Source organism: Mustela lutreola, chromosome 9 (assembly GCF_030435805.1).
Source record: "Mustela lutreola isolate mMusLut2 chromosome 9, mMusLut2.pri, whole genome shotgun sequence".
Taxonomy (NCBI): Eukaryota; Metazoa; Chordata; class Mammalia; order Carnivora; family Mustelidae; genus Mustela; species Mustela lutreola.
Window position 1 is genome coordinate 15,704,797 of NC_081298.1, and position 17,909 is coordinate 15,722,705.

At 49.8% G+C, this 17,909-nt stretch overlaps 1 protein-coding gene across 1 annotated transcript; it reads left to right on the forward strand.

Moving 5' to 3' along the window:
- The first annotated feature begins 3,388 nt into the window (after positions 1-3,388).
- Positions 3,389-9,103, forward strand: FITM2 (fat storage inducing transmembrane protein 2). Its single transcript, XM_059133098.1, has 2 exons — positions 3,389-3,632; positions 5,807-9,103. Exons 1-2 carry the CDS (start codon positions 3,460-3,462, stop codon positions 6,420-6,422), a joined length of 789 nt encoding a protein of 262 aa, XP_058989081.1. The 5' UTR covers positions 3,389-3,459; the 3' UTR covers positions 6,423-9,103.
- Positions 9,104-17,909: the final 8,806 nt, after the last annotated feature.

Below are 17,909 nucleotides of genomic sequence, written 5' to 3' on the forward strand. Positions count from 1 at the left end.
CATGCATAGCAGAGGTATATTCTGTCACGAACTATCATGAAGCTCTGTTTACAGGTATGTCTATGTATCTATTAGCATGCCCATTCGCTCATATGCTACAGATATATTTTTAAGTGTATGCTAGACTACAGTGTGATTTATCAATACATGTTCAACAATGAGCTCTCTAAGACAATGTATAAGTATATATGTGCACAGGTTTATCATAAGGGTTTCTTTTTAATTTTTTTTAAAGATTTTATTTATTTATTTGACAGAGAGAGATCACAAATAGGCAGAGAGGCAGACAGAGAGAGAGAGAGGGGGAAGCAGACTCCCTGCTGAGCAGAGAGCCCGATGCAGGCCTTGATCCCAGGACCCTGAGATCATGACCTGAGCCGAAGGCAGAGGCTTAACCCACTGAGCCACCCAGGTGCCCCAAACCCAAATCCTTTCTACAGAAATACAGATCCTGGGCGCCTGGGTGGCTCAGTGGGTTAAAAGCCTCTGCCTTCGGCTCAGGTCATGATCCCAGGGTCCTGGGATCGAGCCCCGCATCGGGCTCTCTGCTCAGCGGGGAGCCTGCTTCCTCCTCTCTCTCTGCCTGCTTCTCTGTGATCTCCGTCTGTCAAATAAATAAATAAAAAAAAAATTTTAAAATAAAAAAAAAAAAAAAAAAAAAAAAAAAAAAGAAATACAGATCCTGGGCGCCTGGGTGGCTTAGTTGGTTAAGTGCCTGCCTTCAGCTCAGATCATGATCTCGGGATCCTGGGATTGAGCCCCACATCAGGTTCCCTGTTCAGCAGGGAGCCTTCTCTTCCCTCTCTCCTCCCTCTTCCTCTGCCTGCTCCTCCCCCTGCTTGCACTCTCTTTCAATATAAATAAATAAAATCTTTAAAAAAAAAAAGAAATACAAACTCTGAAAGTTTCAGGAGGTACATTTTTGAAAGTTTGGTTTGGATGATGTCTAGAATTTCTGTTCACCCAGCACCCTTTTCCCTTTTCTTGGTGTGGGGGTCAGCATCTGTATTTTCACTGATGAAACATTCTAACAATGTCCAGTGTACCTCCCTGTTCTTAACCATTGTGCAGTTTGCTATGGGAAGTAACAATAACTGAGCACCTGCCAACCTTCAGAAGCTAGAGATGGTTTCAGGTATTATCCACAAGCTGCCTTCACAAATAACATCTTTCTAGCTGTGTAGTTTTTATTACCAATCCTGAAGAACCATACTGGTATGATTGCCACTATATTTACTTTTTAAAATGTAACTTCTTGAGGACCCAGAGGCATCTTGCTATGGAAGAACCCTGATTAGGTAAATGCAAATTTACAGATATGAAGATCATCTTGAGGTGGTTAAGGGATTAATGCTTTTATTCTCATTAGCTTATTAATTCTCTGCATGAGAGACTTTAAACATCAGCCCATTCTAGGCATAATCAGGCCAGTGTTCCCCGAAGTTTGGTAGCTATCCTTGATTTAGGTGTGTGAAATTATTTTAGGCGGCTGGTGATGATGAATATTTCAATATAAATGTTTTATTTGTAATAGAATAAATACAACTGGCACACAGAATCCATGATTTCAAGGATATTTTTGGCTTGAGGGGCTGTTCAGGAGGTATTTGAGTTTGAAGCATGTGCTGTTTAAAGAAAAGCTTTAAGTAAATAATAGTATTTGGTGGTGTATGGACATAGAACAATCAGTTAAGGTGTTTATAATGGCTTGAAGAGTGACCTCTAAAAAGATGTGTCTTAACCCCTGGAACCTGGGAATGTGACCTTATTTGGAAATAGGGTCTTTGCTGACATAACTAAGGATTGTCTCAAGATAATTCTGGATTTAGGGTAGATACGAAATCCAAGGACTACTGTCCTGATAAGAGACAGAAGGAGAAAGACACACAGAGGGGAGAAGACCACGTGCTGCTGTTGGAGGCAGAGACCCGAGCTATAAAGTTACAAGCCAAAAACCACCAAAAATTGCCCACAGGCACCAGAAGTGGGGAGAGAGGCATGGGCAGGAGTGTCTCCAGAGCCTCTAGAAGGAACCGACCCTGCCAATCCCTTGGGATTTCTGGCTTCCAGAACAGTGAAAAAATAAATATATGGTGTTCTAAGGCAAAAAGTTTGTAGCCGGGGCTCCTGGGTGGCTCAGTCGGTTAAGCAGCTGCCTTCAGCTCAGGTCATGATCTCAGGACATAATCAAGCCCCACACCCAGCTCCCTGCTCAGTGGGGAGCTGGCTTCTCCCTCTCCTTCCCACCTATGCTCTCTTGCTATCTCTGTCCCTCTCTCTCAAATAAATAAATGAATAAATAAAAATTTTTTAAAGATTTTATTTATTTATTTGACAGAGAGAGACCACAAGTAGGCAGAGAGGCAGGCAGAGAGAGAGGAGGAAGCAGGCTCCCCGCAGAGCAGAGAGCCTGATGTGGGGCTCAATCCCAGGACTCTGAGATCATGACCTGAGCCGAAAACAGAGGCTTTAACCCACTGAGCCACCCAGGCGCCCCGAATAAATTAAAAAAAAAAATTTTTAAGATTTTTTCTTTATTTATCTGACAGAGATCACAAGCAGGCAGAGAGGCAGGCAGAGAGAGAGGAGGAAGCAGGCTCCCTGCAGCACAGCTCTCGCAAGTAAATAAAATCTTTATAAATAAATAAAATAAAAAAAGAAGTTTGTAGTAATTTGTTATGGCAGTCCTATGAGACTGATACAATGCGGGGAGGGGGGAGGGTGAGGAGCCTGAAATTTGGGAAACCCTGAGTTAGGAACCCAGCCTCGATGTGGGGGTCAGAGGGTTTAGCTCTGCGATAAACCGAGTGACTGAGTCACCACACCGTTATCTGATCCTAACCCCCCGAGTCCAGCATTTTCACTCAGGACATAGTTGTTTTAAAAGCTTTTTTTAAAAATCTAATAACTAAACATTTAAATTGAGTGATTATTTTGTGCCCTTCTTTTCTAATAAAATTAAATTTCATCTCCCTATACCTGGATCACCCTGATGACCTCGGGTTCATACACTAACTCTTGCGAAGGGTTGAGCTCCTCTTGTCTCCCCATTTTACAGAGGAGAAACTAAGGCGCGGATGGAGGCGGTGTCTCCAAGCTTTTAGGAGAGACTAAATGATGCTATGACCGCTTCTCTAAATCCCACAGCACTGCATTTACCCTTCCCCATCTCCAGCAAATACTCCCCGGAGAGCTTCTTCCCAGACCCAGAACAAGACTCCTCGCCTGCCGCCTGGCGGCGGGACTGCAAGGAGAAGAGCGCCGGCGTTCGGGAGTGGACGCGCTTGCAGAGGCCGCCAGTGGCCGGGAGGGGGAGCGCGAGCGCGAGCGCTCCGGGAGGGGTGGGGCTCGCGGGCGGCGCGCATGCGTCCAAAGGGACGCCGCGGCTTCTTCCGAGCGCAGTGCACGACGGTGGCCGAGAGGAATCGGGGAGGCGGACGGTGGCCGACGAGGTCGGGCATGGAGCGTCTGGAGTGCTGCGCGAGGCTCCTCCGGGGAACGCTGGTGCACGCGGCGGTGCGGCGCTACCTGCCCTGGGCGCTGGCGGCCGGCATGCTGGCGGGCTCCCTCCTCAAGGAGCTCTCCCCGCTGCCCGAGACCTACCTCAGCAACAAGCGCAACGTCTTCAACGTGTGAGTACGCCCCGGGTCCTCTCCTGTCCCTGCCCTAGCCGACCCCCCGTCGCCTCGTCCATAGAGCAGGGGCTTAGCTGCCCTGATGGACGAGCCATGGGACCGGGAGGCCCTCTTCACTGTGACAGCTGCATGTGCACGCGTGTCGCGCCCGAGGAACCCCGAATGGCTGTGTCACTAGCAGTTGATGTCTGCACGCCCAGATGAGCCGGCTTGAGTTGACTGGGCAGGGAGTGCCGGGCAGGGCTGTGTGTGTGCGCGCGCGCGTGCGGGGCTCGGGGGGTGGGGATGGGGCGTTGAATTAACCTCTGTCGCGGCGCCCCCCACCTCCCCTTGGAGTTAGGAGTAAGCCCCGGACCTGCTTGGAGATGCCACCTTCCTCCTGCCTGCCTGCGTCAGACCTCGCGCGGAGTCCGACCCCATGCCCACCTCGCCCCTATCCCCGGCTTGTGACAGAATCCCGTCACCACCTGTGCCTTCTCGCCCTGACACCCCCTGACCTTTGCGAGCCTCGCCCCCGCCTGTGATGGGACCCCCGCTCCGAGATAGTCCCCGGGGAGCGGAGTCCTCCAGCCTCTGACCTTTACCCTGGATCTCCTTGGACCTTCTCAGCCACTCAAAGTTCTTGGCGGTGGCCCAGGGAAGCAAGCCCGGTTGTGCTCTTTGAGACACCTCCTTAACTCCACCCACTCGCGCCTTTTTTCTTTATTGTGTTTAACTCCTGGATTTCAAGGGTTTTGCACAAAAACACTTGCAGTAGTAAAGTAGTAAAATTTTATCTGAAGGATAAAACTTCTGCCTTGAAGTGAGCTTAGATTCTTTAGAACTAGAGTGTCAGCAAGATCTCCCCAAAAAATCAGCCCAACTTTGGTTATCTACTTAAAACCCTGGTTTCTCTCCCCAGCAGGGACAGACCGGGCATGTCAGTTCCCCGGGGAAGATGTGAATGACAGGCTGTTGGGTGGTGACTGAGTGGCCCTGGGAACCCAGGAAAAAGTCATCCTGTCCTTGGCCCCCCTTCCTTCCTCACCCATCAGTGGTGGCTGGGCTAAGAATAGATGGTGATGAGTGTGGTTGTAGCCCCAAGCCTCTTGCATGTGTGTTTCCCATGGCTGGTCCCCAGGTCAGCCACCTTTGACGAAGGAGGGGAGGCAGACAGGCAGCTGCTGCTTTATCTGTCCCGGGTGGGCTGGGAGCCAAGTGGCCTGGCAGACAAGCCCCTGTTGTTTGTGGGTAACCATGACCATGGATTCTGACATTTTGTTCCAAACCTCTGTATTAATTGGAGGGAACAACGGAATCGTTGGCTCTGGGAGGGATTTAAAAACTCATTTGTTGGGGCGCCTGGATGGTGGCTCAGTGGGTTAATGCCTCTACCTTTGGCTCGAGCCATGGTCTCAGGGTCCTGGGATCGGGCCCTGCATCGGGCTCTCTGCTCGGCAGGGAGCCTGCTTCCCTCTCTCTCTGCCTGCCTCTTTGCCTACTTGTGATCTCTGTCTGTGAAATAAATAAACAAAATCTTTATTAAAAAAAAAAAAAACTCATTTGTTCTTCTCAGCTCTATTTTACAGCTGGGGAAACTGAGGCCTGGAGACGTGTGGTAACAGGTTGAGTCAGAGTCAGGATTTGAACCCGGCCTTCTAGCTTGAACTCAAACTGTTCTGAGATCATTGCTGCCATGGAGGAAAGAGCCACGGTGTAGAAAAAACACGTACTTTGGGGCTGGCCAAACCTTGATTTACTCTAGGCTCGCTGATAGTGTGATTGGGACCCTGGGCAAGTTACGGAACTTTTCTGAGCCTTGCATTCTCTATGAAATGGAGCAAATGAGACCTTCTTTCCAGGGTCACCATGAGTGTTCTGTGTCGACTTTCCCAGGCCCTGGATCACAGATTAAGATCACAGGCCTGGGATTTGAATCCCAGCTCCACCGCTTAGGACCTCTACTTTGGGCATGATACTTCTATACCTCAGTTTTCTTATCTGTAAAATGGGGATAATAATAAGGATTTAGGAGTTATTCCATTTGAAATTTAGTAAGTGAAGTTGTTATCTGTAGCTTTTTATCAACTTTGCTTGTTTCCCCTCCCTTGAGAGTCTAGAGACCCGAATCATGACCTTGTCTCCTCTCCGCCATGTCCCCTGTCTTCACTTCCACTTTCATCTTCTGCCAGGTATTTTGTCAAACTGGCCTGGGCCTGGACCTTCTGTCTCCTCCTGCCTTTCATTGCCCTCACCAACTACCACCTGACAGGCAAGGCCGGCCTGGTCCTGCGGCGGCTGAGTACCCTGCTGGTGGGCACGGCCATCTGGTATGTCTGCACAGCCCTCTTCTCTAACATCGAACACTACACAGGCAGCTGCTACCAGTCGCCCTCCCTGGAGGGGGTCAGAAAGGAGCACCAGAATAAGCAGCAGTGCCACGGGGGAGGAGGCTTTTGGCATGGCTTTGACATCTCAGGCCACTCCTTCCTGCTGACCTTCTGCGCCCTTATGATTGTGGAGGAGATGGCCGTGCTGCACGAGGTGAAGACAGACCGGAGCCACTGCCTGCACACGGCCATCACCAGCCTGGTGGTGGCCCTGGGCTGCCTGACCTTCATCTGGGTGTGTATGTTTCTGTGCACAGCCGTTTACTTCCACAACTTGAGCCAGAAGGTGTTCGGCACCCTGTTTGGTCTGCTGAGCTGGTATGGGACCTATGGATTTTGGTATCTGAAGGCTTTTTCCCCAGGACTACCTCCCCAGAGCTCTAGTTTCAATTTGAAGCGAGACAGTTACAAGGAATAAAAGAGAAACAAAAGGGGTGATGGCAGGACAATGGCTAATGTATTTTTTCATTGTTTTTCTTAGCTATTTAACTAAATTATTGACCGTACTTCAAAGAGGAAGCTTACCAGGAAGCTTTGGTGAGTGGTGGTGGAGTCTGGGGACTGAGTTTAATCCCCACACTTCTTGTCACAAGCACCGCCATTCCCAGTCGGGCACTTTTTGTCCCTGGCAAGGCTTGACCTTAATCTGTAATGTTCATTTTGTCCCCGGAGGGCAGGGCTAATGCTCAGTGAGAGTACAGAACTAGGAAAGCCTCTGTTGTGTGGCTGAAGGGAGGCCTGGGCCTCGGGACCCTTCTCTGCGGCCATCATTCTCTCCCTGATCCTGGAGTCTGGTATTGTTAATGCTGTGGTTGAACAGTATTACCCTCGGGTCAGTTTTGCATAAGCGTTTATTTCCAGCAGGGTTCTTTATAAACCAGCCAAATGCCTGAAAGACGCTCTCTGGTGGAGATATTTGCTTATCCTCAGAATGTTACATATTGCAACTGACTTGTGATTAGCTACCAAAACAGTGACACTGGAGTGCCTCTCTGGCTGAGTGTTGCTGGAGTGCCTCTCTGGCTGAGTGTTGGATAATATTTATGTAATGAACATTGCTAGTTTTCTGTGTGTATTGTCTATTATGTATTGGTTTTTAGAGCAATAAGGTTACCTTTTTTTCCTACAATTTTGAGCAAATGCTATATTGTTTTTAATAACAACTATGGCATTTGTTTTTTGTTGACAAAACCCCCCAAAATAACCCAGAACTTCATTGCTGCCCTTTGGTACGTGTGTAGATAGCTTTGAGGTTTGTTTGGGTTTTTTGATTTTTATTTTTTTTTAGAACACTGATTTACTTTTTATAATCAAAACTCTTGGCTTATAGTATTAAATTCCACCTCACTTCAGGGGTTGTTTTCTCTATAAAGAATAAAATCCGAAAGCAGACGTTTTCATGACAACTGAATGAATTTTAAGCTGAGTCAGAGTAATTTTGCAAAATACATTCTTGGCACTGAAACTTTCCTGACCACGCATCGGCGGTTAATCTAAACAGCATGTTAGTACATCGATCAGTCTGCTCTGGCCCAAGGGACTTTTACATTTTGGATGAGATTTTGATAAATCAGAAGTGAAGGAAAATGCTTCCATTGCCTCTGATGGCAAGAAGCCAACCCGTTTGCAAAAATGTCCTTATTAAATATCGGAGTGACTTTCGCCCCATCCTCCTACTTGTACCAGCACCAGACCAACCCTGGGCCTGTTCAGCTGGCCTTGAAATCCATCTTTTCTTTCCCCATTGCACACTGCCCGATGTCTGACCTTGTCCTTCTGTGGCTTGTCACCTCCACCCACGAAGGTGCGGTTCCAGCTCTGTGACAGGACACCCTCCCACCCCCCATGTCCCTGCAGGCTGCGTCCTGTACCTAGCCCCTTGCACTTTGTATAATCATCCTGGAAGCTTCCTTGATGTTCCTCCTCTCCCCCCAAGTTAAGCCTGATAATAGCATTAACCGACAAGCACTACACTTGACTGCCTTAACTCAAGCTTAGATTGTTAAGAGCTTGAGGCCCAGAAAATCTTCAGGGTAAACTGTCTTTCCTATAAAGTTGTATTTAAAACCTGTAGCTGGTATCCCATCCGGCTGCATGTTAATTCGTATCCATGAAAATGGGAGTTGTGACCCACTGTACCCAGAGGTGGCAGAAACACTGGCGCTGAGATCCCAGAGGTGTCACCGGGCTGCTCTAGGAGCCTTGGCCAGATGTCACAGGCCCTGTTAGAAATTTTTTGCCCTTTGGAGTTTCCGTCTCTGAATGGGGAGTGGAAGAGGCTGGTTGAAGGGGTTGGGTGGGCTCTCTCCTAAGTTTCGTGTTCAGCACCAAAAGGCAGCAGGCATTAGGTGACTCCACATGTTCATTGGCCGCATGTAAATCTCCAGCTGTTTCTCTTTCGCGGTTGGAATTCAGGCTCAGCATTAAGTTAACTCTGTGCAAAGTGTCCATGACTGACCCTCGTGTATCGAGTGGTCGTTCACCACTTCCTGTTCGGTCTTAGCACCCTCGCCTTTCTCTTGGGGACATGCCCTGTATCCCCGAGTGAGAGTGCCTGGCGTAGCTGAGAGTGTGGGCTTCGGGAAACCCAAGATGTGGGTTCCAGTGTTGGCACCGCCGCTTTGTGGCCACATCTCGACCACGGAGGAGATGAAACTAGGAGGATTACGGGCAGGGATGTAGGTAAAATGCCCCGCACCTGTGCTCAGCAGATGATAATCCCTTGTCTCCCTTTTTGCCCTGCAAGCCTTTAAACTTGTTGGCTCCTCGGGGAAGGCAGGGAAACAAGCATCTACTTTTGAGTACCATTTGGGGTCTGGGTCTCCCATTGAAATAGTCGTGCATCATCTTCTGGAAAGTGTCTGTTGTCTCCAGGTGCTGAACAGGAAGCTTTTAAGGGCATCTGGGACCCCAGAACTCTGCCATGCTTGCTTTGCCTCACTTGCTGAGGTTCATTCACTGACGCCTCATTTTCCACGTGCATCTGTCGTCATCTGAGCAGCAGATTGTATTTAGAGAATGGCTTTTGCCACTGTTATGCACACACAGATCATGTGTGTAAACAAGCAAATTCAGTAAACTAGAGATAATGAAATTCCACATTCCATGTCTTGTGTGTTCTTTTCTAAAACCCTTAAGAAGCCCAGAACTGGGGAAGCTCAGCCTACCTGAGGACAGTGGTGTAGTTCTTATGGGAGCTGCTCGCTGTGTAGGGTGTTTACTCTTTATTTCCTCCCACATCCTATAAGCTAAGTTTGGTTTATGTCCAGTCACATATTTCCTAACTCGATTGACTCCTTCCCTCTGTGCCATATCCTGGGGTCTGGATTGAGCAGATTGGGGAGTTTTCCTGGCAGAAGGAGAAGAGCTGAGCCTCACGGGAGTTGTGCTGGAGAGTGGTTACAGAGTTCACTCCCATGAGGTCACCTGGGAGAGTGCCCTATGCCCTGTGCCCTGGAGACCTGGACACATGTGAGGGCTTTCTGTGCCTTGTCGTGCCCACTCATTTGTCAGCCTGACCTGCTTGGCACCACCAGGCAGTGTCTGTCGAAAATGCCACAGCTCCAGGATTAGAAGCTCCTCATACTGCAAAACTTCCTTCAGTGGCACCAAACTCCTACGGGGAGCCAGGAGCTGATGGGGTAGGATAAACTCCCTCCCCGCCTGCGTTGGTGGTCCAAAGTCCGTGCCCTTGGAGCTAACGGTGTGTGCTGGGGAGAATTTGATCCATCTGTGCACTCAAGGAATGGAAGATCTTGTGGAGAAGACATGGAAGGAGCCAGTAAGCACCGTCCAGTGTTCTGAGTGCTGGGGCAGGGTCAGGGCCTGCAACCAGAGAGTGGAGGACAAGCGGCTGCCCTGGGGAGTGAGGGGGTGTTTTCACAAAACATAACCAGTTAGGCAGAGAAGGGAACCCCCAGGAGGGGAGAACAGGATGCACAAAAGCACAGATAGGCTATGGGGATTTTTATCCAGACATCCCTTTTCAAGAAACCTGCCGTTCTGCCCATTTTCAGGAGCAACAAAGCATGAAGAAAGCTAGACTTAAAGAAGGACCCTCAGCAGAGGTGATGGACGGGCCCTGCTGTGATAGGAAGAGCTCCCAGCTAGAAGTCAGGCCGCCTGGCTCCGAGCGGGATTCTGCCATTGCTTGTGTTCCTTTCCCGTGTTACTTTGAATTCCTCGCTCACCAGCGCGGGCTCTCACTTTCCTTATCTGATAAATGATAGCAGTGGACGGAGTAATCTCACCAAATCTTCTGGTCTATTCTGTTCCTCTGTTCTGCTGGGCGAAGCTTCCCAAGCTGGTTACGACTCCTATTTTAGGAAACCACATGAAAAGAAACTCCTACTCAGAGCCTAGGTGGCAGCTGGTTTTCTAGCAAGTGACGGAGGAATGTACCTCTGCATGCTCCTTATCACCCCCCGCCTTTAGTCTGCATTAGTAGCCTAGTGCACCTCGGACCTGACGGCACGTGTTTGATGGACTTGTGGGACGTTGGGAGCTGAGCCTTATCCCCAGAGGGGTGAGCTGCAGAAGCCTTTTTAAAAAAAGTCTCAACACCCAAGCCATTTCTGACACCTGTCCGGGAGAAGGGAGGTTCTGTTAAGAGAAATCCTGTGCACCTTCAGAACTTGTCCCAGAAACCCCTCATACGGTCTCTAAAGGGTTTTTAAAGTTGAACACACACAGCACAGAAAGCAGGGACTCTTGTAGCCTGGGGAGACAGGAGATGGTAAATTGGGGCCGCGTGTTGAGAAAGTAACCTAGTAGTGTCCAGACTTAAAATGTGCAGACCCAACAATCCCAGCCTAGGACTGCGGGCAGAGGAAGTGGGCAAACAAGTCAAAAGACTTCCTTGCAGCTCCTTGTAATAGTGAAAGGTTGTCAAGTTTTGTTTACTGATGCCAATCAGTTAATATAATGCCCTCACTACAGTATAACGCCCTCACTACTAAAGAATCAGTGCTGTATGGCACCTGGGTGGCTCAGTGGGTTAAGCCGCTACCTTCGGCTCAGGTCATGATCTCAGGGTCCTGGGATCGAGGCCCACATCAGGCTCCCTGCTCAGCGGGGAGCTTGCTTCCCTCTCTCCCTCTCTGCCTGCCTCTCTGTCTACTTGTGATCTCTCTCTGTCAAATAAATAAATAAAATATTAAAAAAAAAAAAAAAAAGAATCAGTGCTGTAGTATTTGGCGTGGAATCTGGAGGCCCTTGGATGCCCGGTGACCAGAACTTACGGCGTGGCTTCAATCACATCTGTCTGAGCCCCTGTTCCTGAAGCAGAGGGTCAGGATGCTGCTACCTTTCCTCCCTCAACATTCATGGCTCCCATATTCCAGGAGCACCGGGGGAACCAGGCACTGTGGCCAGCACAGTGTTCATTCAGAGACATGAGCCTTTCAGGGGTTCATCTAGCTGGGTGCAGGTGATGAGTAGAGCAACTCCAGACTGTGCTGAACATCTAACACGGGGTGTGCCCCCCACCTACGCTGACCAGCCACAGCTCAGGCAGAGATGGTTTGCAGAAAGCACTTAGAGAGCAAAGGAGGAAGGAGACTGGCCTCCGGCCAGACAGCCTGGGTTCAAATTCTGGCTCTGACACGCGCTCGAGCACACACACATACTCACACCCACACTGGCTTTGTGACCTTGAACAAGTTCCTTAACCTCTGGCCTCAATTTCCTCATTTGTAAAATGGAGATAATAGGAGTACCCACCTCATAGGGTTATTATGAGGATGAAGTGAATTGATGCTTGCAAAGTGCTTAGACCAGGACCTAATATGTGGGAATTCTGGACGAATGCGTTCAAGTGCACAGAGCCTCTCCTGCACCATCGTCACCATGACTTACTTTACAACCAGGAGAAACCCCGTACATGTCAGTGTTTTCATTTTGATCAACTCAGAAGTAATTAAAATGTACAGTTAATGAATGTAGAAGGCCTTGTGCTGGTGACCTAGCGTGGGAATGGAGTCTCTGAGTCTAACACCTGCTTTCAAGTTGGGGGGATGGTGATTGAGGGAAAACAAGAGAGGTGTTCTCTGTTTATCTGGGGGGCTTGGGGGCAAGGTGTCCCCGTTTGAGGCGCTGTCTACACACAGGCAAGCCAAAGTCTGGCTCACCCCGGTATCCAGGCAGCTGATTTTTGGGAACTGGGCTGGATGCCTTATCAGGGAGCCCTGCTGCCTGGCTTGTCTTCTCTGCCAGGGTGTGGCCACCTGGGGTGTGTGTGGCTGAGATGGGCTGAGTGCTTGGGAGATCAATAGGTAGAGAAGCCTGGGCGCCGCCCCTGATTAGCATCTAAGTTTCTGGAGCAAAGTTGTTCGGGCCCTGCCCAAACAGGCTGCTGTCCTCCGTTGCCCACGGCCCTCTCTTTCCATCTCCTTTTGACTTCTGCTTGCATTTCCTGAGCACTCTATGTCTGCCAGATACTACCATGCTCCTGGGGACTAATGCAGGGGCGAATGGGTGACTCTGATCCGGAGTTGTTAGAAGCTTTGGATTGGAGCAAGCAGGCTACGTTCAAATCCTGCCTGTCCACGCCTCAGTTTGGGTGATCTTAGGCAAGTCACTTAGCCCCTCTGGGCTTATTACTCATCTATGAGGTGGGGATAATACTTTTTTTTTCTACCTCTCTAGTCTTTGATTGGTGTAATGAAATCATGGATGGGAAGATAGTTTAGAAGTTTTCAAATATGAGGCCCCTTTGAGGGCTGCTCGTTACTGAAGACATTTACCTTTGTCTAGTCGATGTCTGTCTCAGAAGCCTGGGCACTGTGACTCCTACACGTCCCCAGCAACCCTGAAATGACTCAGCCTCATCAATGTACTCTTGAAAATGCAACATTGAATACAATGAATAACAACTAGCATTTGTTCTGAATATTTTAATCTGACACCTGACATTTTTATTATATGATCTCAACTGTAATTCCCAGCGACCTTGGTCCTGGAGAAAACAGGAAGGCCTCTGGTTTCTAGGGTCTTTGGCTTCCAATCCCAGCTCTGCCACTGTATCAGTCAATGACTGCTGTAATAATGCTTTGTAACAAACCTCCCCCAACATGACGGCTTCTGACCACAGATGCTCACAGGTCACAGACAGGGGCCAGCCTGAACACATAAGCTCCGTTCTAGGCCACAAGCTGGGCTCAGGTCCGTTCTGCTTTCATTCTGGGGCCCAGACGAAAAGGCCAGCAACGACCTGGGACGGGGTTTTCTTGTGATGATCACCAGGGCACAAAAGCTAAGACAAACAGAACAGGACATTAAAACCTCTGCTTGCGTCCAGTCCTTCCACCAACATTCCACTGCTCCAAGGTGGTAGCAGGGGCCATCCCGGCACCATGGCACAGGGAGCGAGCTCTGCGCACAGTGGGACCTGCTCGAGTCACACAGCAAGGGCTGTGGACGTAGCATCCTGTGAGAGAGTCCAGTAACCCAAATTGCCCCTTGTACCTTGGGTAGTTAACTCTCTGAGCCTCTGTCTCTTCATCATTGAAACATAAAAATCGATGTTTTGCAGAGTTAAGAATAATTCATGTGAATTTCCTAAGGCATAGTTAGTGCTCACTGGATGGCAGCTAGCAGTATCATCAGCTCCATTTTAGAGATGGGAAAACTGAGGCCTTTAGCCAATATGGGCCCAGGTTGCGGGGGGACGGCCAGACAGGTCTTCAGGGATGTGCTGGAGTGACCTGGACAGGTGATTCTGTGCCTTTGGTAGTGAAAAGCCAGTGAGCGGAAGAAAGTCTGACCTTAACTGTGCTCCCCACCACAGATCTTTCTGTGGAACGGTGGAACTTTGGGGAAGCCCATTCCCACAGCGCAGGGGGTGGTGCTGAGAGCCCCACATCAGCTTCATCCCTCCGCCCCTCCACGGCTCTGCACAGAAAGTTCGGCAGCTGACGGATTCTGAGCAAATGTCTGCGTGTTCTCTCTTCCTGTCGTCCTCCCTAGGTTCTCTCCCTGGCGTTCCAAGACACAGGATGGGACCAGGGAAAGGACTGTTGGCTCTAGCTCATTCATAGTGGGAGCCTGACATGACCCAACAGACACCAGTCTATGTAGGGCCTCAGTTTCTCCATATGTGGAATAAGTGAGTGGAGGTTCACGGCATCTTCCGGTCCGGACTTGGAGTCTGATTTTCTCCAGCCGTCTGCCTGTGCCTCTCCTCATTCAGTTATTCCTCGGGTGAGAGGCTGTTCGCCAACTTCTGCTCTCTCCTTCCTCAGCAATAGGCTGCCCAACCAGATGGCATTTCCCAGCCATTAAATTCATACCCATGGAATGTGAATGGAAGTTCCGTGACCCTCTCCCCAGTGTAGGTCTTAAACTACTGGACGCGTGCCCTTCCATCCTCTCTTCCCCTTCCGAGCAGATAAAACCAGGGTATCAAGGGCCCTGTGGATGAAAACAATGTCCCAGAGGAAGGTGGGGCAACAGCATGGAAGGAGTCTAGGCCCTTGAAACATTCCAGGGCAGTTTCTACCACTCACCTCGCGAATGGGAGAACACTGACCACCCACGCTCCGGAGTCCTTGACGTCTCTCCCCTCTTACTAAAAACCGCTTGGTATGCACCGTAGCAATTCTTCATTCCTCGCCTGCTATACTCCTTCTCCTTCTTTATTCCCACTTCTCCAGGCCTGACTTCCTTGCCGTCCAGCCAGCTGCCCTGGGAAAAGCTGGAATGTGTTAGGCATTGGGTGGAGACACAGCTCGGCTGGGCATCAGTCTCCCTGCAGGTGCTAAGCAGAGCTGCCAGCTCTCGTAACAGCCGAGGACCCTCCCTGTCTCCAAACTGAGACTGGCTTGGCTGTCTTTGCCATGGGCAGGCACCTCAGAGTCTCAGCAGCACCAGACAGACCTCCGCCTCCTGCGGCTGGTCAGTCACCCTCTTCTCTGGTCCCCAGTAACCCAGGCTAAGCCTCCACTTAGCTCCTGGGCCAAAGTTGTGTGTTAAGCCCATCCCAGCATTCCTGTCTCCCTATTTAGGTAGAAGGGCTATTTGGGTAGATGAGGGGAAGGCTCCTAGAACTCGCCACTGCGCCCACACACTAGACTATTTTCCACACTGTACAGTGGACAGGACCTGGAGAATGTTTTGTTGAACTCCATGGGGTGGTGACTCAGACCGCTGCTTTTCCAGATGTGGTTTCTTCACTAAAGCAAATCGATGCAGCGTCTGTCTTTGAGTTCAGCTTCTGGGCCGGAGTGTTGTTCTCTGTGTCATTTAGTAAGGACCGCCAAAAGCCATTTGCTTCCACTTGGCAGGGCAGCAGTTCTTTTTTTTTTTTTTTTTTTTTTTTTAAGATTTTATTTATTTATTTGACAGGGAGAGAGATCACGTAGGCAGAGAGGCAGGCAGAGAGAGAGGGGGAAGCAGGCTCTCTGCTGAGCAGAGAGCCCGATTCGGGGCTCGATCCCAGGACCCTGAGATCCTGACCTGAGCCGAAGGCAGAGGTTTTAACCCACTGAGTCACCCAGGCGCCCTGGCAGCAGTTCTTAACGTGGGGCTATGTCAGCTTTTTTGTTCTCCATCATAGTTTGACCTGTAGAGACCTTTGATCTGTATAACAGAATGCCGATGCACGACGCTGATGACATCGGGCTGTGCCCAGTGAACAGGAAATAGCGAGTGCACCAGATGCCTTGGCGAGACCTGTTGTGGTCTAAACCCCAGGGACATTCAGGGCCTGTAACCAGGGTGAAATTTGTAGGGCCACAGGGGTTAGGAAATGTCAGGCTGTCCCCTCCAAGTGAAAGATAGGTTGCTATGCCTACTGCTAAGATCGAAGCAGTGCAGTTGGTGACCCCCTTCGGATTTGAGAGGCAGCGTGGGCTGCTCCAGAGCGTTCGCTGAGTCAGCTCTAAACTGCTGGGTTTGGACGGCTCCCAAAGCAGATTCGGGCTGCAGTGCAAGGTGCTCTGCCCGTCGAGCCTCATGTTCCAGCAGGCCCAACAGTGTTTAAATAGTCTGGGAATTTAGACATGGTGTGTGGAGCCTCCCGCCAGCCCTAGTGCACGATCTCACTGCACACCCCTAGCACCCGGAACAAAGTCATGTCCTTGTCTGCAAATAACAGTTTACAACTGGAAAACTAGTTTCTGGTCTGCTCCTGGGCCCTGGTAGAACTGAACTCAGCCATGAGACACCCAGTGACGAGGCAGCCTGAGCCGCATGTCCCGAACCGGGTGTCATTTGATCCATTCAGCCGCAGAGCTAGGTATGTTCAGCCCCATTCTATCAGGTGGAAGTGAAATAGCTCAGACTCCGCCAGCTCTTCCTGCCACACTGTCACCTCTCCCTCACCCAACACCTAAGGCCCTGTGACGAACTCCCTAGGATCCAAAGATGGAAGAAGAAAAACCTCCGTCCTGATACCAGCTAGGAGTGGGTGGCCACAGCACCATGGGACAGCCTCAGAGACATCGGAGAAGGAAAACCTCTCAGCAGACAGGACTTCAAGCAGTGCCTGTGGTTGTCTGCTCTATCGAGATGGACACAGAAGTCCAGAAATGCGGATCTGCACATACTCATGGGGTGGCTGGTTTGGCTGGATGCTCAAGAATGCAAATGGAAGATTGGTAACAAGGAGACCTGTGAGGGAGAGGCTGCGGCCGGACCTGTAACAAGGGGCACAGAGAGAGAGGATGTGGTATTCTCTGCAGATATCCCCGCCAGAAGGACTCACTGTAGAGGAGACTCTCAACACACAGACGGACATGACTTGTTCTGTAGACATAAGCCCTTCCCTTCCCCAGCCACCCTAGTGCTTGCTCAACGGGCTCAAATACAAAAAGGGACAGATGGAGGGGCACAAATTTTATATTTTATGTATGGATTTGCTGCCTTTGACCTCCACGCCCATGGACACTTTGGATCCAGTGTTGGTATTCCATACAACATTGCTTTTGGCCAAGGAGTTGATATCACAGCAGAAGAATGTGGCAGTACAATTATACCTATGGGACCTTCTGGTCTTACTAGGTCTGTTATCTAGAAGCAGCCAGACTTCTAGAGCATTGAAATGGCCTCCTGCACCAGGCAGGATCACCAGGGGGTGGTGTCCTGCAGGATGTAGTCTACACTTCGCACAGACTACGGTGCTGTTTCTCCCACACCCAGAACACACAGATCCAGCCATGCTGAGGTGCAAATGGAAGACTAGCCCTCACTCCTGCACGTAATAACCCATTCGCAAAAATGCTACTTCCCATCCCTGAATCTTTGCACTTTGATGGGTAGAGATTATGGTTCCTAGGAAGGAATGCTTTTGTTGGGGAATACATCAGTGGTTCAGCTGAATTAGAAGTTAAGGTTGCCAGTTAGCCATTTTGATCTCATACCATTGAAACTAGAGGCAAAAAAGGGTCCTCTACAGACTACGGGGATTGGTCCCGATCACCGAGGGTACGTGGGCTTGCTTCTGCAATGGTGGCCTGGGACACTCTATATAGGAAGTCGAGGATTCTCCGGGATGCCCCACAGTATTTCCATGGCCAGTAGTAAAAGAGTAATGGGAAACCGCAGCAGCGAAAGGACCACCAAAGTCTGAGTCCTTTCACCAGATAAAATACCCCAACCACGAATTGTTGGTTGAGGACAAAGAGAATCTAGAATATCTAGTGGGGAAGAGAGAAATGATCAGTATCAACAATGGCCTTGGGATCAGTTACAGAAATGAGGACTCTGACAGCTCTGTGGACTTCCTTCCTTGCTTATCATGTGTGTATACATTGTGCATCAGGAATGCCAGTGATGGCTGAACTGATGTTTTAATCTGTAGGTTATAACCTATCAAGGAGTGCCTGTGACCTCTAGAAGTAGAGGAACAAGAAGAGAATCCAACCTCATCCAGAATGATGTTATTGATGAGGTATTTTGAGTCTCATTT